The following is a 25,256-nucleotide window of genomic DNA, read 5'->3' as shown; positions in this document are numbered from 1 at the left end:
TGCTTAAATTCTCCAAGCCAGACTTCAGCAGTACATGAACTATGAACTTCTAGATGTTCAAGCTGGTTTTAGAAAAGGCAGAGGAACCAGAGATCAAATTGCCAACAGCCACTGGATCATGGAAAAAGCAAGAGAGTTCCAGAAAAACATCTCTTTCTGCTTTATTGACTATGCCAAAGCCTTTGATTGTGTGGATCACAACAAACTGGAAAATTCCGAAAGAGATGGGAATACCAGACCTCCTGACCCACCACTTGAGAAACCTGTATGCAGGTCAGGAAGCAACAGTTAGAACTGGACATGGAACAACAGACTGGTTCCAAATAGGAAAAGGAATACGTCAAGGCTATATATTGTCACCCTGCTTATTTAACTTATATGCAGAGTACATCATGAGAAATATTGGGCTGGAGGAAGCACAAGCTGGAATCAAGATTCCTGGGAGAAATATCAGTAACCTCAGATATGCAGATAAATCACCCTTATGGCAGAAAGTGAAGAACTAAAGAGCCTTTTGATGCAAGTGAAAGAGGAGAGTGAAAAAGTTGGCTTAAAGCTTAACATTCAGAAAACGAAGATCATGGCATCTGGTCCCATCACTTCATGGGAAATAGATGGGGAAACAATGGAAACAGTGTCAGACTTTATTTTTCTAGGCTCCAAAAATCACTGCAGATGGTGACTGCGGCCATGAAATTAAAAGGCGCTGACTTCTTGGAAGGAAGGTTATGACCAACCTAGATAGCATCGGAGAAGGCAATGGCACCCCACTCCAGTACTTTGCCTGGAAAATCCCATGGATGGAGGAGCCTGGTAGGCTGCAGTCCATGGGGTCGCTAAGAGTCAGACACAACTGAGAGACTTCACTTTCACTTCTCACTTTCCTGCATTGGAGAAGGAAATGGCAACCCACTCCAGTGTTCTTGCCTGGAGAATCCCAGGGATGGGGGAGTCTGGTGGCTGCCGTCTATGGGGTCACATAGAGTTGGACACGACTGAAGTGACTTAGCAGCAGCAGCAGATAGCATATTCAAAAGCAGAGACATTACTTAGCCAACAAAGGTCCATCTAGTCAAGGCTATGGTTTTTCCAGTGGTCATGTATGGATGTGAGAGTTGGACTATAAAGAAAGCTGAGCACAGAAGAATTGATGCTTTTGAACTGTGGTGTTGGAGAAGACTCTTGAGAGTCCCCTGGACTGCAAGGAGATCCAACCAGTCCTTTCTGAAGGAGATCAGTCCTGGGTGTTCATTGGAAGGACTGATGTTGAAGCTGAGACTCCAATACTTTGGCCACCTGATGCGAAGAGCTGACTCACTGGAAAACACCCTGATGCTGGAAAAGATTGAGGGCAGGAGGAGAAGGGGATGACAGAGGATGAGATTGTTGGATGGCATCACTGACTCAATGGACATGGGTTTGGGTAAACTCCGGGAGTTGGTGATGGACTGGGAGGCCTGGCGTGCTGTGGTTCATGGGGTCGCAAAGAGTCGGACACGACTGACTGAACTGAACTGAACTGATTGCTACTCCAGTTTTCTTTTTATTTCCAGCTATGTGGAATACATTTCTCCCACTTAACTTTAGTCTCTCTCTGTGTTCAGATCTGAAGTAAATCTCTTGTAGGCAGTATCTACATAGGTCTTATTTATGTATCCACACTCTATGTCTTTTGACTGGAAAATTTAGCCCATTTATATGTCAAGTAATTATGGATAGGTAGTTTCAAAGAATAGCAAGGAGAGATAAGAAAGCCTTCCTCAGCGATCAACACAAAGAAATAGAGGAAAACAACAGAATGGGAAAGACTAGGGATCTCTTCAGGAAAATTGGAGATACCAAGGGAACATTTCATGCAAAGATGGGCTTGATAAAGGACAGAAATGGTATGGACCTAACAGAAGCAGAAGATATTAAGAAGAGGTGGCAAGAATACACAGAAGAACTGTACAAAAAACATCTTCACAACCCAGATAATCATTATGGTGTGATCACTCACCTAGAGCCAGACATCCTGGAATGTGAAGTCAAATGAGCCTTAGAAAGCATCACTATGAACAAAGCTAGTGGAGGTGATGGAATTCCAGTTGAGCTATTTCAAATCCTGAAAGATGATGCTATGAAAGCGCTGCACTCAATATGCCAGCAAATTTGGAAAACTCAGCAGTGGCCACAGGACTGGAAAAGGTCAGTTTTCATTCCAATCCCAAAGAAAGGAAATGCCAAAGAATGCTCAAACTACTGCACTCATCTCACACGCTAGTAAAGTAATGCTTAAAATTCTCCAAGCCAGGCTTCAGCAATATGTGAACCGTGAACTTCCAGATGTTTAAGCTGGTTTTAGAAAAGGCAGAGGAACCAGAGATCAAATTGCCAACAGCCACTGGATCATGGAAAAAGCAAGAAAGTTCCAGAAAAACATCTCTTTCTGCTTTATTGACTATGCCAAAGCCTTTGATTGTGTGGATCACAACAAACTGGAAAATTCTGAAAGAGATGGGAATACCAGACCGCCTGACCTGCCTCTTGAGAAACCTGTATGCAGATCAGGAAGCAACAGTTAGAACTGGACATGGAACAACAGACTGGTTCTAAATGGAAAAAGGAGTATGTCAAGCCTGTATCTTGTCACCCTGCTTATTTAACTTATATACAGAGTACATTATGAGAAACACTGGGCTGGAGGAAACACAAGCTGGAATCAAGATTGCTGGGAGAAATATCAATCACCTCAGATATGCAGATGACACCACCCTTATGGCAGCAAGTGAAGAGGAACTAAAAAGCCTCTTGATGAAAGTGAAAGAGGAGAGTGAAAAAGTTGGCTTAAAGCACAACATTCAGAAAACGAAGATCACGGCATCCGGTCCCAGCACTTCATGGGAAATAGATGGGGAAACAGTGGAAACAGTGTCAGACTTTATTTTGGGGGGCTCCAAAATCACTGCAGATGGTGATTGCAGCCATGAAATTAAAAGGCACTTACTCCTTGGAAGGAAAGTTATGACCAAGCTAGATAGTATATTGAAAGGCAGAGATACTACTTTGCCAACAAAGGTCCGTCTAGTCAAGGCTATGGTTTTTCCAGTGGTCATGTATGGATGTGAGAGTTAGACTGTGAAGAAAGCTAAGTGCCGAAGAATTGATGCTTTTGAACTGTGGTGTTGGAGAAGACTCTTGAAAGTCCCTTGGACTGCAAGGAGATCCAACCAGTCCATCCTAAAGGAGATCAGCCCTGGGTGTTCTTTGAAAGGAATGATGCTGAACTTGAAACTCTAGTACTTTGGCCACCTCATGCGAAGAGTTGACTCCTTGGAAAAGACTCTGATGCTGGGAGGGATTAGGGGCAGGAGGAGAAGGAGACGACAGAGGATGAGATGGCTGGATGGCATCACCGACTCGATGGACATGAGTTTGAGTGAGCTCTGGGAGTTTGTGATGGACAGGGAGGCCTGGCGTGCTGCGATTCATGGGGTCGCAAAGAGTCAGACGCGACTGAGCGACTGAACTGAACTGAACTGATGTACTTACTGCCATTTTGTTAACTGTTATGGGGGTTATTTTGTAGTTCATTTTTGTACCTTTTTTCTTTGCTCTTTCCCCTTGTGACTTGATGTCTATTTTAGCATTATCTTTGGATTCCTTTCTCTTTTTTGTGTGTATATCTATCACAAGTTTTTGGTCTGTGTTCCCATAAGGTTTACATATTAACAAGCTGTATATGGTTGGCTGGTGGTTCAGTCACTAAGCTGTGCCCAATTCTGGGAACCCCATGGACTGTAGCCTGCCAATTGCTCTGTCCATGGAATTTCCAAGGCAAGAATACTGGACTGGATTGCTGTTTCCTTCTCTAGAGGATCTTCCTGACCTAGGGATTGGACCAAGGTCTCCTACATTACAGGTGGAATCTTTACTGAATGAGCCTCCAGGGATAGCCTGTGTATATAGGGAATTATTTTAAGTTGATGATCTCTTAAGTTTGATCACATTTTGACCCTGCATCTTTTACTGCCCCCATCTCTCCTGTTTAATGCTTTTGATATCACATTTTACATCTTTTTTTTTTCTTATCTCTTAACTGCTTATTGTGGATATAGATGATTTTACCACTTATGTCTTTTAACCTTCCTTTTATCCTTGTGATTGAAATATTACCTTTACTGTATATTTGCTTTACCAATAATTTTTTTTTAGTAATTCTTATACTTCTAGTTATAGTCTTTTTCTCCATTTAGAAAAGTCCCTTTAACATTTCTTGTAATGCTAGTTTAGTGGTGCTGAACTCTTTTAGCTTTTGTTTGTCTGTAAAACTCTACCCCTACATATAACCTGAATAATAGCTCTGTTTAGTAGAATATTCTTGGCTTTGGGCTTTTTCCTTCCATTGCTCTAAATATATTGTGACTTGAGCCTGCAAAGCTTTTGCTAAAAAGTAATCTGACAGTCTTATGGAAGCTCTCTTGAATGTAACTGGTTACTTTTTCCATGCTGCTATTAAGACTGTCTCTTTATCATTTTTTTTTTTTTTTTTTGCCATTTTAATTACATGGTGGATCTCTTTGGTTTGATCTTGTTTAGGACTCTGTGGTACCTAGATCTGGATGTCTGTTTCCTTTCCCAGGTTAGGGAAGTTTCAGCTAGGAGGTCTTTAGATATGTTCTTTGCAATTTCTCTTGCTCTCCTTCTGGGACCTCTATAATGTGAATGCTATTATTTTTTATGTCATTCCAGAAGTCTTGAAAATTGTCCTTGTTTTTAAAAAATTCTCTCTCTCTCTCTTTTTTTTTTTTGGTTCAGTTTGGGTGTTTTCACTACTTTGCTACTTCACTCGGAGAAGGCAATGGCACCCCACTCCAGCACTCTTGCCTGGAAAATCCCATGGACGGAGGAGCCTGGTGGGCTGCAGTCCATGGGGTTGTGAAGAGTCGGACACGACTGAGCGACTTCACTTTCATGCATTGGAGAAGGAAATGGTAACCCGCTCCAGTGTTCTTGCCTGGAGAATCCCAGGGACGGGGGAGCCTGGTGGGCTGCCGTCTATGGGGTCACACAGGGTCGCACACGACTGAAGCGACTTAGCAGCAGCAGCAGCCACTTCACTCATCTATTCCTATCTTCTAACCTACTGTTGATTTTTCTAGACTCTTAAATTTCAGTTATCGTGCTCTTCAGCTCTGTTTGGTTCTTATTTCTATATTCTAACTGTTTGTTAGACTTACCACTGTGTTATCCATTCTTCTCCTGAGTTCATATCTATAATCATTACTTTGAACTCTTTATTGGGGTAAATTACCTCCACTTCATTTTGTCTTTTTCGGGGGATTTATCTTGTTCCTTCATTTGAAACATATTCCTCTGTCGCTTTTTTTTGTCTGATTTTGTTTTTATTTTTACATATTAGGTAGACGGGTTAGTTTTTTGATCTTGAAGAAGTAGGCTTGTGTAGGAGATGTCCTGTGGGGCCAGCAGGACACTGTCTTCTGGCCACCACATCTATGTGTTCTAAGGGTACACCCTATGCAGACTGCATGCTCCCGTTGTGGTAGGGCCAACTACTGTGGGTGTGTTGGTGGCTGGGCGTGCCTCCAGCCCTGTTGGTTCCTAGGCTCTGCCTCATATGTGATCTCACTGTGGGCACATTCAGGTCTCAAAGCAGCTGGCTGTGAGTCCCAGAAGGTCCTAAGGCTGGTGCTGGCCCACTGATGGGTGGGGCCCAGAAGGTCCCAAGGCTGGTGCTGGCCTGCTGGTTGGTTAGAAAGATCCTAGGGTGACAGGAGTGGGGCTTGGGTGGGCCTAGCTGGAATCTTAATTTATTTTTAATTTACATTTTTTAAAAAGTATCTTTTGATTAATGACATATTTTCCCTTTTCATATTTACTGTACTCTTGAAAGCACTTTATTCCACTTGATTAAGCTGTTTATCACAGTGCTTTTGGGTTGACAATTCTGATACTGTTAGCATGGTTTTTTGCATCCTTTTATTTTTCAGCCCATTTGTGTCTTTATATTGAATGGATCTCTCATAAGCAGCATATCACTGGGTATTACTTTTATATGCAATCTGACAATCTCTGCTTTTTAATTGAAGTATTAACTCCATTTATATTTAATGTAATTATTGATTTAGCTTTGTGTCTGTCAGCTTGATATTATCTTCTATTTGCTTTTCCTCTGTTCCTCCTTGCCGGTATTTTTTTGGGGTTAATCTGCAACTCAGTGCTCCATTTTATTTCCTTGATTGACTTCTTAGCTCTAAGCCCTTATTTGTGTGTGCATGTGTGTGTGTGTGTGTTTTCTAGGGCTAACACTATGCTTCCCTGGCAGCTCAGAAAGTAAAGAATCCGCCTGCAATGTGGGAGACCTGGGTTTGATTCCTGGGTCAGGAAGATCCCCTGGAGAAGGAAATGGCAACCCATTCCAGTAATCTTCCCTCGAGAATCCCCATGGATAGAGGAGCCTGGTAGGCTATAGTCCATGGAGTTGTAAAGAGTCGGACACAACTGAGCGACTAAGCACACACGAGACTACGCTATGGTTTTATATTTTCATGTGTGTCATTGTGTGATCATTTTTCCCTTTTTAAGGAAAGGGATTTTGTCTTAGACTTCTCTCATATCATCATTATTCATTCATTCAATTCATTTATTCATTCAACATATTGTTATCAAACATATACTGTGTACCAAGGACTTCTAAGTGTTAGAAATACAATTGTGATCCACACAGATATGAAGCCAACAGTCTGCTTGGAAGTAGGTAAGTAAGTAGGAAAGTTTGCCCAAAGGAGGAAACATCTGAACTAAGCCTTGAAGCCTCAACGGTGAAGTTCAATTTTCTTCAAGTGAAGGGAATAATATTAGATTGTTTCAGGTTGTGGCAATAGTGATTTCAAAGACCCAGAAACAGGAGCAACTGATGATTTGCTCAGGGAGTGGTAAGACATGCAGCATGGCTGGAGCTCAGTGTTGGAGCAAATGGGGTGGAATGTGGAGTATGGAATAGGTTGGCAAGAAGTTTAAGGAGTCCCTATGATAACTTTTAATTTTTTCAGGAATCTAGAGCTATATCCATGATATTCATGTTATTAATGTTCACTAATTGAATGACTGAAGAGATTTTGCACAGAATTGTTGCCTATAAACCATGTGCCTCATCCAGTTGTCTATAACGCCTGTTTTCACTTTGGGAGATTTGTCTTTTGGAGGTGAAGACATTTTGATTTTCAAATCCTATTATAAAAGAAGAATATATTATTCCAGAGGAGTGCTTTCTGTAACATAACATAAGCAAGGGATTTTCCAAGGTTATTGCAGAAGAGAGTGTGCATCCGTTTACCTACACCTAGATTGCCTCAGATGAGAAAGCGTTCCTCATTTTACATATATCCTTCCCCTGCCCAGCTTTATTGGGATATAATCGCTCTATAACATTGTGTAATTTTTAGGTGTACAATGTGTTATTTTTCTGTTTTTTTAATTTATTTTTAATTGGACGATAATTGCTTTGCAATATTGTGTTAGTTTCTGCCATACATCAATGTAAATCAGCCAAGGTATACATATGTCCCTTCCCTCTTCAACCCCCCTTCCACCTCCCCTCCATACCACCCCTCTAGGTTGTCAGAGAGCATCAAGCAATGTGTCAGTTTGACACATGTATATATTACAAAGTGATTACCACAGTAGCATTAGTTAAGTCCTCTATTTTTCACATAATTACCAGTTCTTTTTTATGGTGAGAACACTTAACAAGTCCACTGTTAGCAACTTTCAAGTGTATAATACAGTATTGTAAACTATAATCGCCATAATGTACATTAGATCCCCAAAACTTATTCATCTTATCACTGGAGGTTTTTCATATTTTGACCAATAGCTCCCTATTTCTCCTGACATCAAAACCCTAACCCCTGACGATCGCTATCGTACTCTCTGTTCCTATGAGTTTCTGTGAGTTGGGCATTAAACATGTATATTTACTTGGCTGCATCAGGTCTTAGCTGCAGCCCGCGGGATCTGTATCACATCATGCGAGGTCTTCCGTTGCGGTGCATTGGACTTTATAGTTGTGGTGTGACGGCGCCAAGGGCACGGGCGTCAGCAGTTGTGGCACGTGGGCTCTGGAATACGCACATTCAGTTGTTGCTGTGCACAGGCTCTGTTGCTTCACAGCATGTAGGTCTTAGTTCCCTGACCAGGGATAGAACCTCTATCCTCTGCATTGCAAGGTGGATTCTTAACCATTGGACCGCTATGGGAGTCCCGAGTTAGGTATTTTTAGCTTTCACACATAAGTGATATCATACAGTATTTGTCTTTCTCTGTCTGACTTGTTTCACTTGGCATAATGTCCCCAAGGTCTGCCCATGTTATCACAAATGGCAGGGTTTCCTTCTTTCTCATGGTTGGATAATATTCTACTGTCTATACAACTGACCCTTGAACAAAGCAGAGGTTATTTCTGCTGACCCCCCAGTGCAGTGTAAACTCATGTACAGATACCAATGGACAACTGTAAACTTGGATACCAATGGGATCCAAGGAGAGCTGGTTCCAGGACCTGGCACAGATATTCAAATCTGAAGATGCCCAAGTCCCATGGTCAGCCTTCTGCATTTGTGGTTCTGCATCAATGGATTCAACAACCCTGGATCATATAGTACTACAGTTATTGAAAAGAACTGTATATAAATAGACCCACACAGTTCAAACTGGTTTTATTCAATGGTAAATTATATATACACTTCATCTTCTTTATCCATTACTTAGATTGTTTCCATATCTTGACAGTGATAATCACTCAGTCGTGTCTGAGTCTTTGTGACCCTATGGACTGTGGCCCACTAGGCTCCTCTGTCCATGGGATTCTCCAGGCAAGAATACTGGAGTGGATAGCCTTTTCCTTCTCCAGGGGATCTTCCTGACCCAGGGATCGAATCTGCATCTCTTAGGTCTCCTGCATTGGCAGGCAGGTTCTTTACCACTAGCGCCACCTGGGAAACCCAAGATTGCTTTATCATGCTGTATTTTACTTTCATTCTCAAAGGATAATTTTACTGAACAGTGAATTCTTGATCTTTTTCTTTCACCACTTTCAGCCACAAGGGAAGCTCTTCCGTTCTTGGTTATTGTAAATAAAGCTGCCATGTACATGGGGGTGCAGATATTTCTTTGAGATACTGATTTCATTTCCCTAGGACATATACCCAGAAATGGGATGGTTGGATCATATGGTAGTTCTATTTTTAATTTATTGAGGAACCTTCAGACTGTTTCTATAGTGGCTGTACCACTTTATATTTCTACTATGTTTTATGTATCTTTGTCAACACTTGGTTCTCAGTGAATCAGATGGTAAAGAATCTGCCTGCAATGCAGGAGACCTGGGTTTGACCCTTGGGTCAGGAAGATCCCCTGGAGACGGGAATGGCTATCCACTCCAGTATTCTTCCCTGGAGAATCCCATGGACAGGGGAGCCTGGTGGGCTACAGTTCATGAGGTCGCGAAGAAATGGACTTGACTGAGTGACTAACACTTTCACTTCACTTTCAACACTTGGTTATGTCTTCTCTTTTTGATGATCACCGTTCTCATAGGTGAGAGGTGTTATGTCCTTATGATTTTGATTTTAATTTTTATGGTAAGCACCTTTTCATGTACTTTATGACTATTTCTGTGTCTTGTATTCAGTTCCTCTATCCATTTTTTAATTGAATTTTTTTTTTGTTTTGTTACTGAGTTGCTTATATATTTTGGATATTAACCACCTATCAGACACACAATTTTCAATTTTTTCTCCTCTTCCATAGGTTACCTTTTCATTTTATTGATTGTTTATTTGCTGTGTAGATGTTTTTTAGTTTGATGTAGCCCTACTTAATTGTTTTTACTTTTTATTTTGCTTGTGCTTTTGACATCATATTAAAAAAATACCTGCTGAGACTGTTTCCCTATGTTTTCTTCTAGGATTTTTATGGTTTCATGTCCCATATTTTAAGTCTTTGATTTAAAAGTGTGGGTTGTGTGTGATAGGAGTGCAATTTTATTCTGTATGTGATTATATGGTTTTTCCCAATACCTTTTATGGAAGAGTTTATCCTTTCTTCATTGAGTGTTCTTGACTCTATTGTCAAATATTGGGTGACTGTGTATGTGAGGGTTTAGTTCTGGCTCTTAACTATGTTTTATTGGTCTATGAATCTTTTCTTATGCCAATATCATACTGTTTTGATTAATAAAGCTTTGCAGCATACTTTGAAATTAGGAAGTATTATGCCTCTAATTTTCTTATTCTTTCTCAGGATCGCTTTGGTTATTCAGGGTCTTCTGCAGTTTCATACAAATTTTAGGATTGTTTTTTCTATTTCTGTGAAAAATGCCATTGGAATTTTGATAAGCATTGCATTGAATCTATAGGTAGTTTTGGGTAGCATGGACATTTTAACAGTATTGATTTTTCTGATCCATGAACACAAGATATCTTTCCATTTGTTTGCATCTCTTCAATTTCTTTCCTCCAAGCCTTGTAGTTTTCAGTGTACAGATCTTTTACTTCCTTGGTTAAATTTATTCACAAGTATTTGTTTTTGATGCTACTGTGAGTGGGATTATTTCTTTTTCAGATATTTTATTTTAGTGTATGGAAATACAACTGGTTTATATGTGCTGATATTTTATCCTACAACATTATTAAATTTGTTGATTAGTGATAATGGTTCTTTTGGTGGAGCCTTAAAATTTTTCTATATATAAGGTCATATCATCTATACAGATAATTTTACTTATTTCTTTCCAATCTGGATGCCTTTTATTTCCTTTTCTTGTCAATTGTTATGGTTTTGACTTCCAATACTGTGTTGAATAGAAGCAGTGAGAGTAGGCATCATTGTCTTTCTGATCTTAGATGAAAAGCTTTCAACCTTTCACCACTGAGTGTGATATTATGTATGGGTTTGTCAAATATGGCCTTTATTATTTTCGGGTACTTTTCTTCTATACCTAAGATTTTTCTTTTTATTATCATGAATGGATGTTGTATTTTTTTAAAAAATGTTTTTCTGTATCTGTTGAGATGATTGCATGATTTTGTCTTTTATTCTGTAAGTATGGAGTATTTATTTAGTGTTGTTGAACCATCCTTGCATCCCAGGGATAAGTCCCACTTGATCATGGCATATAATCCTTTTAATGTGTCATTGAATTAAACTTGCTAATATTTTGTTAATATTATTACATTGATATTTATTAGGGAAATTGGCCTGTAGTTTTCTCTTTTTTTTCCTTGTAGCATCCTTATCTGGCATTGGTATCAGGTAATGCTGGCCTCATAAAATGAATTTGGGAATATTTCCTACTCTTTAATTTTTTGGAAGAGTTTGAGAAAGACTGTCGTTTAACTCTTCTTTACTTATTTGCTAGAATTTACTACTGAAACCATCTGGTTCTGGGCTTTTCTTTGTTAAGAGATTTACAATTAATGATTAAATCTCCTTACTCATAACTGGTTTGTTAAGATTTTCTGTTCCTTCATAATTCAATCTTAATAAACTGTATATTTCAATGAATTTCTCCATGTTCTCTGTTACAGAATTTGTTGGTATATAATTGTTCATAGTCTCTTAAGATTTTTTGAATTTCTGCCTACTCTTTCTTTCATTTCTTTTTTTTCCCTTAGACTAGTTAAATGCTTGTCAATTTTATCTTTAACATCCCCCTCCCAGCTTTTTGTTTCATTGGTCCTTTCAATTGTTTTTAAATATTGTATTTCACGTATTTCTTCTCTGATACTTATTTCCTTCATTCTGCTTTGGTAGACTTAGTTTGTTCCTTGAAGTATAAAGTTATTGCTTGAGATCTCTCTTTTTTCTTAATGAGCATTTATCAGTATAAACTTTTATCTTGGAACTATTTTTGCTGCATCCAATAGGTGTGGGTATGTTTTGTTTTCATTTGTTTCAAGATTATTTTATTTCCCTTTTGATTTTTTCTTTGACCCCTTGGTTGCTCAGAAGTGTGCTGTTTATTTCCACATACTTGTGATTTTTTTCAGCTTTCCTTCTGCTATTGATTTCTAGTTTCATACCATCGTGGTAAGAAAAGATACTTGATACTATGTTAACCTTCTCAGATTGCTAAGTCTTGTTTTGTGACATATCCTCTATCCTGGAGAGTATTCCATGTGCACTTGAGAAGAATGTGTATTCTATTCAGTTGGATGGAATGTTCTATATATGTTTGTTAGGTCCATTTGATCTAAAGGATATTTCAAGCCCAATGTTTCCTTATTGATGATCTGTATGATCTATTTATCTGGATGATCTATTTAATGTTGAAAGTGAAGTACTGAAGTTCCTTATAATATTATATTATTATCTATTTCTCTCTTCCTAATCTGTTAGTATTAACTTAATATATTTAGATGCTCTAATATTAGGGATATATATATATATATCACCAATAAAATTATCATATCTTCTTAATAAAATGACACCTTTACTATTATGTAATAACTTTTGTCTCTTCATACAGTTTTTGGCTAAAGGTATGTTTTCTCTGGGCCTGAAGAAGCACAAGCTGGAATCAAGATTGCTGGGAGAAATATCAATAACCTCAGATATGCAGATGACACCACCCTTATGGCAGAAAGTGAAGAGGAACTCAAAAGCCTCTTGATGCAAGTGAAAGAGGAGAGTGAAAAAGTTGGCTTAAAGCTCAACATTCAGAAAACGAAGATCATGGCATCTGGTCCCATCACTTCATGGGAAATAAATGGGGAAACAGTGAAAACAGTGTCAGACTTTATTTTTTTGGGCTCCAAAATCACTGCAGATGGTGACTGCAGCCATGAAATTAAAAGATGCTTACTCCTTAGAAGGAAAATTATGACCAACCTAGATAGAATATTGAAAAGCAGAGACATTACTTTGCCAACAAAGGTCCGTCTAGTCAAGGCTATGGTTTTTCCTGTGGTCATGTACGGATGTGAGAATTGGACTGTGAAGAAAGCTGAGTGCCAAAGAATTGATGCTTTTGAACTGTGGTGTTGGAGAAGACTCTTGAGAGTCCCTTGGACTACAAGGAGATCCAACCAGTCCATCCTAAAGGATATCAGTCCTGGGTGTTCTTTGGAAGGACTGATGCTAAAGCTGAAACTCCAGTACTTTGGCTACCTCATGGAAAGAGTTGACTCATTGGAAAAGACTCTGATGCTCGGAGGGATTGGGGGCAAGAGGAGAAGGGGACGACAGAGGATGAGATGGCTGGATGGCATCACTGACTCGATGGATGTGAGTCTCAGTGAACTCTGTGAGTTGGTGATGGACAAGGAGGACTGGCATGCTGCGATAGGGTCGCAAAGAGTCAGATACGACTGAGCGACTGAACTGAACTGAACTGATGTTTTCTCTGATATAAGTGTAACTACCCTGCTCTTTTGGTCTCCACTGTCATGGAATATCATTTTACATCCCTTCACTTTGAACCTTTGTATATTCTTAGAGCTGAAATGAATCTCTTTTAGGTACATAGAGTTGTGTCTTGTTTTTTCAAATCCATTCAGACACTCTATGCTTTTTGATTGGAGAACTTAATGCATTTACACGAGTAGTTGCTAATACATATGGACTTTCTAGTGCCATCTTATTGTCTTCTGACTGTTTTGTAGTTCCCTTGTTTCTTTTTTCCTCTCTTTCTGCCTTCCTTTGTGAATTGATGATTCTCTGTAGTATTATGATTTGATTCCCTTTTCTTTATCTTTTGCAAATCTTTTGTAGAATTTTGCTTTGTGGTTACCATGAGCTTACACAAAACATTTTATAGATATCAGTTCAGTTCAGTTCAGTTGCTGAGTCATGTGTGACTCTTTGTGAGCCCATGGATTGCAACATGCCAGGCCTCCCTGTCCATCACCAACTCCCGGAGTTTACTCAAACTCATGTCCATTGAGTCAGTGATGCCATCCAACCGTCTCATCCTCTGTCGTCCCCTTCTCCTCCTGTCTTCAATCTTTCCCAGCATCAGGGTCTTTTCCAATGAGTCAGCTCTTCGCATCAGGTGGCCAAAGTATTGGAGGTTCAGCTTCAATATCAGTCCTCTGAATGAACACTCAGGACTGATTTCCTTTAGGATGGACTGGTTGGATCTCCTTGATGTCCAAGGGACTCTCAAGAGTCTTCTCCAACACCACAGTTCAAAAGCACCAGTTCTTCGGTGCTCAGTTTTCTTCACAGTCCAACTCTCACATCCATACATGACCACTAGAAAAACCATAGACTTGACTAGATGGACCTTTGTTGGCAAAGTAATGTCTCTGCTTTTTATATGCTGTCTAGGTTGGTTATAACTTTCCTTCCAAGGAGTAAGCATCTTTTTATTTCATGGCAGCAATCACCATCTGCAGTGATTTTGGAGCCAAAAAAAGTAAAATCTGCCACTGTTTCCACTGTTTCCCCATCTATTTGACATGAAGTGATGGGACTGGATGCCATGATCTTAGTTTTCTGAATGTTGAGGTTTAAGCCAACTTTTTCACTCTCTTCTTTCACTTTCATCAAGAGGCTGTTTAGTTCTTCTTCACTTTCTGCCATAAGGGTGGTGTCATCTTCACATCTGAGGTTATTGATATTTCTCCCAGCAGTCTTGATTCCAGCTTGTGCATCCAGCCCAGCATTTCTCAGGATGTACTCTGCATATAAATTAAATAAGCATGGTGACAATATACAGCCTTGACGTATTCCTTTTCCTATCTGAAACCAGTCTGTTGTTCCATGTCCAGTTCTAAGTGTTGTTTTCTGACCTGCATAGTTTCTGTATAGTTTCTCAAGAGGCAGGTCAGGTGGTCTGGTATTCCCATCTCTTTCAGAATTTTTCACAGGTTATTGTGATCCATACAGTCAAAGGCTTTGGCATAGTCAATAAAGCAGAAATAGATGTTTTTCTGGAACTCTCTTGCTTTTTCCATGATCCAGTGGCTGTTGGAAATTTGATCTCTGGTTCCTCTGCTTTTTCTAAAACCAGCTTGAACATCTGGAAGTTCACAGTTCACGTATTGCTGAAGCCTGGCTTGGAGAATTTTGAGTATCACTTTACTAGCGTGTGAGATGAGTGCAAATTGCAGTAGTTTGAGCATTCTTTGGCATTGCCTTTCTTTGGGATTGGAATGAAAACTGACCTTTTCCAGTCCTGTGGCCACTGCTGAGTTTTCCAAATTTGCTGGCATATTGAGTGCAGCACTTTCACAGCATCATCTTTCAGGATTTGAAATAGTTCAATTGGAATTCCATCACCTCCACTAGCTTTGTTCATAGTGATGCTCTCTAAGGCTCATTTGACTTCACATTCCAGGATGTCTGGCTCTAGGTGAGTGATCATACCATCATGATTACCTGGGTTGTGAAGATCTTTTTTGTACAGTTCTTCTGTGTATTCTTGCCACCTCTTAATATCTTCTGCTTCTGTTAGGTCCATACAATTTCTGTCCTTTATCAAGCCCATCTTTGCATGAAATGTTCCCTTGGTATCTCTAATTTTCTTGAAGCGATCTCTAGTCTTTCCCATTCTTTCCTGTATCTGACAAAGATACTATTCAGAAATAATGGAGAGATAAATATTTTCCAGATAAAAGCAGAAAGCTTCATTACCTCTAAACATACATTACAGAAATGCTAAAATGAGTTCTTTGGGCTGAAATTTAGATCTCTGATCTGAAAACATATGAAAATATACAGCATATTGGTAAAGTAAGTATATAATCAAATTCAGAATGCCCTACTACTGTAATATGTAGTGTGTTAGCCATGATGGGTGAAGCTGTGTTCCCTCCCTGCTGTTTACTTGGGGCCAAATGGTGAGGTAACAGCAAATGTTTAAGGAGAATTTGCCATGTGCGAGGACCTGTTTGGGTGCTTTACAGACATCTTCTCATTCACTCCTCACAACCACCCTGGGTGTGATTATATTTATTGGATGTGTGAATAAGTGAGGCACAGAAAGGTTAAATGTAATAGATACAGGAATAGAGCTTTCCTCTATTCCTTTGCACTGATCACTGAGGTAGGCTTTCTTATCTCTCCTTGCTATTCTTTGGAACTCTGCATTCAAATGGGTATATCTTTCCTTTTCTCCTATGCTTTTCACTTCTCTTCATTTTCACTGCTATTTGTAAGGCCTCCTCAGATAGTCATTTTGCCTTTTTGCATTTCTTTTTCCTGGAGATGATCTTGATCTCTCTCTCCTGTACAATGTCACAAACCTCTGTCCATAGTTCATCAGGCACTCTATCTATCAGAGCTAGTCCCTTAAATCTATTTCTCACTTCTACTGTATAATCATAAGGGATTTGATTTAGGTCATACCTGAGTGGTCTAGTGGTTTTCCCTACTTTCTTCAATTTAAGTCTGAATTTGGCAATAAGGAGTTCATGATCTGAGCCAGAGTCAGCTCCTGGTCTTGTTTTTGCTGACTGTATAGAGCTTCTCCATCTTTGGCTGCAAAGAATATAATCAATCTGATTTCAGTGTTGACCATCTGGTGATGTCCATGTGTAGAGTCTTCTTTTGTGTTGTTGGAAGAGGGTGTTTGCTATGACTAGTGTGTTCTCTTAGCAAAACTCTATTAGCCTTTGCCCCACTTCATTCTATACTCAAAGATCAAATTTGCCTGTTACTCCAGGTGTTTCTTGACTTCCTACTTTTGTATTACAGTCCCCTGTAATGAAAACAACATCTTTTTTGGGTGTTAGTTCTAGAAGGTCTTGTAGGTCTTCATAGAACCATTCAGCTTCAACTTCTTCAGCATTACTGGTCGGGGCATAGACTTGGATTACCATGATATTGAATGATTTGCCTTGGAAACAAACAGAGATTATTCTGTCATTTTTGAGATTGCATCCAAGTACTGCATTTCAGACTCTTTTGTTGACTATGACGGTTATTCCATTTCTTCTAAGGGATTCTGTGCTTTGCTGGAGCAGCCGTGAAGAGATACCCCACGTCCAAGGTCAGAGAAACCCCAGTAAGAGCGTAGGCGCTGGAGTGGCTGTGAGGAGATACCCCACATCCAAGGGCAAAGAAGAAGCCCCAGCAAGATGGTAGGAGGGGTTAATTCACATTTAGAATCAAACCCCATTCCCACCAGAGATGCTCAGGGGGCTCAAACAAACTTTGTGTGTACCAGGACCCAAGTACCTCTCAGAGACTGAGGCAGAACTGCGTTTGAGTGTCTCCTGTGGAGGTACAGGTCAGCAGTGGACTGCCCCAGGGACAGGGTCTCTGGATGCAGCAGACTTGGGTATGGCATAAGCCTTCTTTGAGGAGGTCACCATTAACCCTACCATAGAGCTGCCAGAACTTACACAGGACTGGGAAACAGACTCTTGGAGGGCAGAAGCAGAACCTTGTGCACCAGGACCTAGGAGAAAGGAGCAGTGAACCCGCAAGAGACTGACCCAGACTTGCCTGTGGGTGTCCAGGAGTCTCCAGCGGAGGCGTGGGTCCATGGTGGCCTGCTGCAGGGTTGGGGGCACTGAGTGTAGCAATACATGCAAGGGGACCTTTTGAAGGAGGTCGCCATTATCTTCATTACCTCCACCATAGTTTGGTCCCAGGTAAACAGCAGGGAGGGAACACAGCTTCACCCATCATGGCTAACACACTACATATTATAGTAGTAGGGCATTCTGAATTTGATTATGTACTTACTTTACCAATATGCTGTATATTTTCATATGTTTTCAGATCACAGATCTAAATTTCAGCCTGAATAACTCATTTTAGCATTTCTTTCATGTAGGTTTAGAGGTAATGAAGCCTTCCACTTTTATCTGGAAAATATTTATCTCTCCTTTATTTCTGAATAGTATCTTTGTCAGATACAGCATTCTTGGTTGGCAGTTTTTTCTTTTGAATATACCAGCCCACTCTCTCCTGACCTGTGAGATTTCTGCTGAGAAATCTACCAATACCTTTACGGGGATTCCTTTGTAAGTAATGAGCTTCTTCTCTCTTGCTGCTTTTTAGATTCTGGTTTAGTTTGATTTTTGACAGTTTTCTTAAAATGTGTCTTGGAGAGGATCTCATTAAGTTCAGTTTGTTTGGTGACCTATTAACTTCATGAAATGGGATATGAAAATCTCTACCCAAATTTGAGAAGTTCTCAGTCATTATTCCTTTAAATTAGATTTCTATCCCCTTCTTCCTCTCTTTTTCTGAAACTCTAATAATTTGCACATTGTTTCCTTTGGTTGTGTTCGATAGATAATGTAGGCTTTCTTCACTTCTTTTCCTTTGTTGTTCTCTGTCTGGATAATTTCGAAGTTCCTATCTTCCAACTTTTATGTTTTTCTTGCTGTTGATACTCTTTATTACAATTTTCATTTTATTTGTTGCATTTTTCAGATCCAGCATGCTTTTTTGGGTTCTTTTTAATGATTCCATCTCTTTGATAAATTTCTCATTTGCATTTAAAGTACTAGTCATGTCTTCTAGTCTTTACTAACTGCCTTTGAGAGAGAAACACCTTCTGTTAGTCCTTCTAGGGACTCTGAGGTTTTCTCAGATGTTCTGTGGATTCACCTACAAATTGCTTTTGTTGGACAGGAGGCAGAGAAGCATAAATGAGGTATATATTAGCCATGAATCTGATGTCACAACTACATATACTCTTGAGTAAATCCTTTCTCTTCTCTGGACCTCTGTTTTCTTTTCTGAACAATGAGGAGCTTGTAAAGATCGTATTTGAAGTTACTTCCAACTCTGAAATGCCATAGGTTAATCAGCCGTTAAAACCTCAATAGGGATTGATTAATTTTATGTTTCTAGTCGTGAAAAATTCCATAGTGAACTCATAGGATTTGTGTATTTATAATGGCAAGGCTTCTGGTTGCTAGTGACAGAAACTAACTTGGGATAGTTTAGGTTAAAAAAGAGAGTTTATTGATAGAATATGAGGAGCAGAATGTCATGGAACTTTAGGGCCAGAATAGAGCTATGTACCAGGAAAGAGTTTGAACTGGGCATAGAAAACCTTCAGGAATTGTTCTCTATTACTTAGGATTAGGTGATTGGTGAATGGTGTGGTTGGTTTGTGGACTGGACAGGCACTCCCAAAAGTGTCCTCTCAACCTAAATTTTTGATTTCTCTTTGGGACAGTTGTCACAGAAGTGGGGGGAAGGATGCAGACTTGATCAGATGTGCCTGGTCCTGAGAGGTGGTCTCTTTGAAGTTCTCTGATCCTTAAGTATGGAGGCATAGGAATGTGTGTATCTGAAAGAATTAGGGAGAAAAGGGGGTTTGTATGTGTAACAAACTTCAATCTGGGTCACATTAAGGCAGCAGACACATCTTCTTGGGTTCTTTTGCTGGGCTGGTACTTAGGCTTTGTTATCGGCTGGCTCCTGGTAGAAAACCTGCAATAGGCTTTTCTCCTGGTCAGCCCAAAATGGGAAAAAAGAGGGACAGAATGTCTGCTAATAAGGAAGGCTCTTAGGGGAGTGGAGGGAATTATGGGGCGTCTGACCACTCTCACCCATGGTGTGAAAGGTTAATTGGTGAAACCATATTGGCACTGATCTGGGTGGAGTAGGGGCTGCCTAACCCCATTTCAGAGTGTCCTCATCTCCTCATCTTTCTGCTGCAGAGTGAAGGTCGCTAGACCAAGAGCCCAGGGCTCTAGACTGCCATCAAGATGGTGGGTGATGGCCCCTACCTTATCTCTGACCTGGACCGGCGAGGCCAGCGGAGATCATTCACAGAGAGATATGACCCCAGCCTGAAGACCATGATCCCCGTGAGACCCTATGCAAGGTAAGTCAGGAAGAGGATTGAAGGGAGGTCTGGGCAGAACGTCCAGGAATCATTTCCAGCCCATCAGGACAGTGAACACTGCCCCTGCTTCCCACATTGCTGCTCTGTATGCTTGTAGTTTTGGCCTTCCATCCACCCATCCATTTTTAAAATTTATTGACCATTCACTTCAAGAATCCTCCTTTCCTTTGGTGGAAAGGAGGCAACAGCCAATGTTTAAGGAGAGCTTGCCATGTGCCAGGACCTGTTTGGGTGCTTTACAACTATCTTCTCATTCATTCCTCACAACCACCCTGGAGGTGTTGTGATTATATTTATCTGATGTGTGAATAAGTGAGGCACAAATAAATAAATAACATGCACAAAGTTAATCACGTAGATATTACTTGGTAACAAACTGCCTCTGTGCTTAGTAGCCTAAAACAATTACCATTTCTTTAGCTTGAAATTTTATAAGTGGTTCAGCAACTTGAGCTAAATAAACGGTGATTGTTTTAGGCATGACCAGATTTTCTTATGCATTGCTGGTCAGCAAGATGGCTGTGCTTCTGGGGGTGATGGGCTGGGGGAAGGCGGGCCCCATGGACTATGAACTTCCAGCAGGCTAGCCTGCATTAGGTTCACCATTTCTTTCACTGCCTTCTCTTGGCCAAATCAAGTCACATGTAAGCCCAGATTCAAGGTGTGGAGAAACAGATCTGACGTCTTGAAGGAAGAAGCTGCAAGGGTCTGGAACACAGATGGAGAGAGAGAATTGGGTTGAACTGCAGAATAGGAACTCGGGAAGTCTGATTTCCAAGCTCACATGCTTAACTATAATGTGATATTATATTACTATATGTGTATTCTTAACATTACATTAACTATAATATTTTAAAAAGCTGCTTTTTCTCAGTGGTAAAGAATCTGCCTGCCAATGCAGGAGCACAGGAGATGAGAGTTTGAATCCCATGGACAGAGGAGCCTGGGGGGCTAAAGTCTATGGGGTCACAAAGAGTCGGACATGACTGGGCAGCTGAATGCACATGCATGCAAACACACACACCTTTTCTACATGAGAAGTGCCCTATAACCTGTCCTCTGAGCAGCAGAAGGCCAAGTGACATCTCCATGGTGAGATGATATAGCCCTGCTGTCCTTCCAGAATACGTAGACCAAAGATAAACCTGTGAGCCCTCTAAGGTGAGAGGTGAAGGTTGAAGGGTCATGGCATGGGCTACCATCTTTAGTTCCAGGCAGGAGAGCTCTAAGTACCCACTGTTTTGGCTCTGCTCACAATTTTGTGGAAAGGCAGTGTGATATAGTGCTTAAGAGAAAGATGGGAGTCAGCAAGTGTTGGTCTTGATTTCTTGCTTCACCACTCACTAGCTATAAGACTTGGGTAAGTACTATAACCTCTTTTTGCCTTGATGTTCTTGTCTATGAAATGGGATCATAATGTCACCCAAATACTTGGGCTGTTGTTAGGATTATATGATATAATGCATTAAAGTTACCCTTTAGGAAATGTTTACTATGTACCAGGCACATAGCATTAATACCTTATTAGTATTATTTTAGCTTGGGTTCTCCCAAAAGCAGAGCATGAGTCAAAAACTTGGATGCAGGTAGCTCATTTGGGAGGTGACATCAAGGAGCAGGAGGAAAGATTTAGGGAGAGTGAGGCAGGGAAGGAGAACGTGTGTGTTGTCAGTGTCACTGCTTGTAGACATGGGGACTGGATTCTACTAGGCCCTCTCCAGAAGTATACAATTTTCTACCCATAGGATGGGAGGTGGGGGCATTTGTCTGTGGGCTCTTATATTCCATTAGTTAGGTTTTCTTTTTGGGGGCATGGAAAATGAAAGTGAAGTCGTGACTGACTCTGCAACCCCATGGACTGTAGCCTATCACGCTCCTCCATCCATGGGGTTTTCCAGGCAAGAGTACTGGAGTGGGTTGCCATTTCCTTCTCCAGAGGATCTTCCTGACCCAGGGATTGAACCTGGGTCTCCTGCATTGTAGGCAGACGCTTTACCGTCTGAGCCATCATTAGCCCCCTGCAATTCTGGGCTACACTTATGCTCTGAGAAGACCCCGAAGGTAGTGAAAAGAGGCACAACACACCTGTGAGATGGGACACTGTCAGCAGAGCCCAAGCTGCACAGCGTTGTCCTCCACGGCTGAGATTGGAGGTAAATGTGACCAAGTCTACACAAAGTCTGTGACTCAGAGCATCTTGACAGCATCTGCTACAAGTACAAAGCTCTTCCAGGGCCTGGAATATAGTGAACACTCAGCAAGTAGACTCTTATTCCATCTTATATGGTTAATTCCTCAAGGGCAGAAACACATCTCTTCCTCCTCCCTTATTGCTTTTCTTTTCCACTTCCTCTACCTCCCCTGTCCTCCTTTATCTGCTAGCTAATATTTATATCATAGTTGTTTAGTAGCTAAGTTGTGTCCAGCTCTTGCGACTCATGGACCATAGCCCACCTCTGTAGGCTCTGTAGGCTCTGTAGGCTCCTCTGTCCATGGGATTTCCCAGGCAAGAATGCTGGAGTGGATTGCCATTTCCTCCTCCAGGGATCTTCTCGACGTCTCCTGCACTGGCAGGCAGGTTCTTTGCCACTAGCGCCACCAGGGTAGCCCAGTATTGTGTACTAGCTTACGTACATTAATCCATTCCATCCACACGATAAACCATGAGTTTGACTTTAGCTCTTGCCTCCTTGGGCAGGCTCACCCCCACACCCTGCTCTGAGCCTCCCCGTCCTCCCAAGAGCAAAAGCCAGGCACCCAACTCCTCTGATGATCAGCTACCTGGTCTCCATTTCTTCATGCCAAATGAAGCAGGTACCTTCTTTCCCATGGGGTGGTCATTGCTAAATGTTTAACAACTGGCTCACTAAAAGAATTCCCTTGTTTGTAGCACTTCTCGTTTTTTATGGTGTAAATTCTCCCACCATGGCTGATTTCAACATGTTGTCACTGACAGCAAAGTTGAGAAGGGGTGCATGGTAACAGTCCTATTATCTGCGCTATTTCCACCACAGAGGTCATAGACTTACATAATCGAAAGAACAGATATGAGTAAAATCCAGTAAAATAATCTAGGAAGCTATGAGTTTTGCATATTGACTGCATTTGTCTCTAAGACAATTTACTTACTTTTATGTAATTTAATTTTTAATACTGGCTATGTTTAAGAACTGCCTTGCAGAATTCCTAAAAATTGAACAATCAGCTCTTACAAGCTAGAAGGAGCTGGCCCAGCACACCACTGCTCACAGGGCTGTGATGTGAGTCACCACCTGAGAGAGGCTGTGGTTATCCCTGTAGTTAAGAATTCTAGCCAGGGACTCAAGGCAAGGACCCCAACACCCTGGGACACCGAGCGTTTTGCCCTTTCAGGTTGGCGCCCAACCCTGTGGATGATGCAGGGCTCCTCTCGTTTGCTACATTCTCCTGGCTCACACCCGTGATGGTGCGAGGCTACCAGCACACGCTGACTGTGGACACCCTGCCCCCGCTGTCGCTGTACGACTCATCCGACACCAATGCCAAAAGGTACGAGGGTCTGTTTGGTCTGTTTCATCTAGAGAGGAGCCCACCTTGGGAAGGGACCTGAGAGCCCTTTTACGTGCTCCCGTTTCCCCACCGGGAAATCTACATCCACCGGTCTCGGTGGCCACTCCCCCCGGCTTCTCTCTGAGATGTGGGCTGGGCTGACTGGGCTAATATTTCACAATTTTGACTGGCAAAATCATACTTTTCATTGGTTCCTGGCCTAGTCTCTGGGGAGGTGAATACTGGGCAGAATTGGTGGGGAGAAAGAGCTTCTTGAGAGCTTGAGGATTCAGGACCACTCGGGTGCAGCTGTCAGCTGGTTTGTAGGATCACCGCATCAGGACAGGAGTGGCTGGAATCTCACTTCGCTCTGTGCTGGCTGGACTCCACCTGGGCTGCTGTCTGCTATGCCAGGCATGGTGTTTTATTTCACTTTAAAAGTTGTCATTGGACTTAAAAGTTTTTTTATTTTATTTATTTTTTTAAAATTTATGTATTTTAATTAGAGGCTAGTTACTTTACAATATTGTATTGGTTTTGCCATACATCAACATGAATCCGCCACGGGTGTACACGTGTTCCCAATTCTGAACCCCCCTCCCACCTCCCTCCCCATACCATCCCTCTGGGTCATCCCAGTGCACCAGCCCCAAGCATCCTGTATCCTGCATCGAATCTGGACTGGCGATTTGTTTCTTATATGATATTATACATGTTTCAATGCCATTCTCCCAAATCATCCCCCCCGCCTCTCCCACAGAATCCAAAAGACTGTTCTATACATCTGTGTCTCTTTTGCTGTCTCGCATACAGGGTTATCATTACCATCTTTTTAAATTCCATATATATGCGTTAGTATACTGTATTGGTGTTTTTCTTTCTGGCTTACTTCACTCTGTATAATTGGCTCCAGTTTCGTCCACCTCATTAGAACTGATTCAGATGTGTTCTTTTTAATGGCTGAGTAATACTCCATTGTGTATATGTACCACAGCTTTCTTATCCATTCGTCTGTTGATGGATATCTAGTTTGCTTCCATGTCCTGGCTATTATAAACAGTGCTGCAATGAACATTGGGGTACACGTGTCTCTTTCAATTCTGGTTTCCTCGGTATGTATGCCCAGCAGTGGGATTGCTGGGTCGTATGGCAGTTCTATTTCCAGTTTTTTAAGGAATCTCCACACTGTTCTCCATAGTGGCTGTACTAGTTTCCATTCCCACCAACAGTGTAAGAGGATTCCCTTTTCTCCACACCCTCTCCAGCATTTATTGCTTGTAGACTTTTGGATCACAGCCATTCTGACTGGCGTGAGATAGTACCTCATTGTGGTTTTGATTTGCATTTCTCTGATAATGAGTGACGTCGAGCATCTTTTCATGTGTTTGTTAGCCATCTGTATGTCTTTGGAGAAATGTCTATTTAGTTCTTTGGCCCATTTATTGATTGGGTCATTTATTTTTCTGGAATTGAGCTGCAGGAGTTGCTTGTATATTTTTGAGATTAGTTGTTTGTCAGTTGCTTCATTTGCTATTATTTTCTACCATTCTGAAGGTTGTCTTTTCACCTTGCTTATAGTTTCTTTTGTTGTGCAGAAGCTTTTAATTTTAATTAGATCCCATTTGTTTACTTTTGCTTTTGTTTCCAATATTCTAGGAGGTGGGTCATAGAGGATCCTGCTGTGATTTATGTCGGAGAGTGTTTTGCCTATGTTCTCCTCTAAAAGTTTTATAGTTTCTGGTCTTACGTTTAGATCTTTAATCCATTTTGAGTTTATTTTTGTGTATGGTGTTAGAAAGTTTTTTATTTTATATTGGAGTATACTTGGTTACAGAGAAGGTAATGGCACCCCACTGCAGTACTCTTCCCTGGAAAATCCCATGGACGGAGGAGCCTGGTAGGCTGC

The 25,256-nt window shown here is 41.0% G+C and overlaps 1 protein-coding gene across 1 annotated transcript in view; it reads left to right on the top strand.

The window, feature by feature from the left end:
* The first annotated feature begins 19,638 nt into the window (after positions 1–19,638).
* The window catches only part of ABCC12 (ATP binding cassette subfamily C member 12), a 61,667-nt gene continuing 56,049 nt past the window's right edge, over positions 19,639–25,256 (top strand). Inside the window, exons 1-2 of the mRNA XM_086349466.1 lie at positions 19,639–19,801; positions 23,195–23,350. Coding sequence (XP_086205592.1) covers positions 19,683–19,801; positions 23,195–23,350 — 275 coding nt within the window. The 5' untranslated portion in view covers positions 19,639–19,682. The remainder of the gene's footprint in view (positions 19,802–23,194; positions 23,351–25,256) is intronic.

The sequence above is a fragment of the Bos grunniens genome, chromosome 18 (genome assembly GCF_055505025.1).
Source record: "Bos grunniens cultivar Pamir isolate PY7600 chromosome 18, Bosgru_T2T1.0, whole genome shotgun sequence".
Classification (NCBI taxonomy): Eukaryota; Metazoa; Chordata; class Mammalia; order Artiodactyla; family Bovidae; genus Bos; species Bos grunniens.
This window is presented reverse-complemented; position numbering and strand designations above follow the sequence as displayed.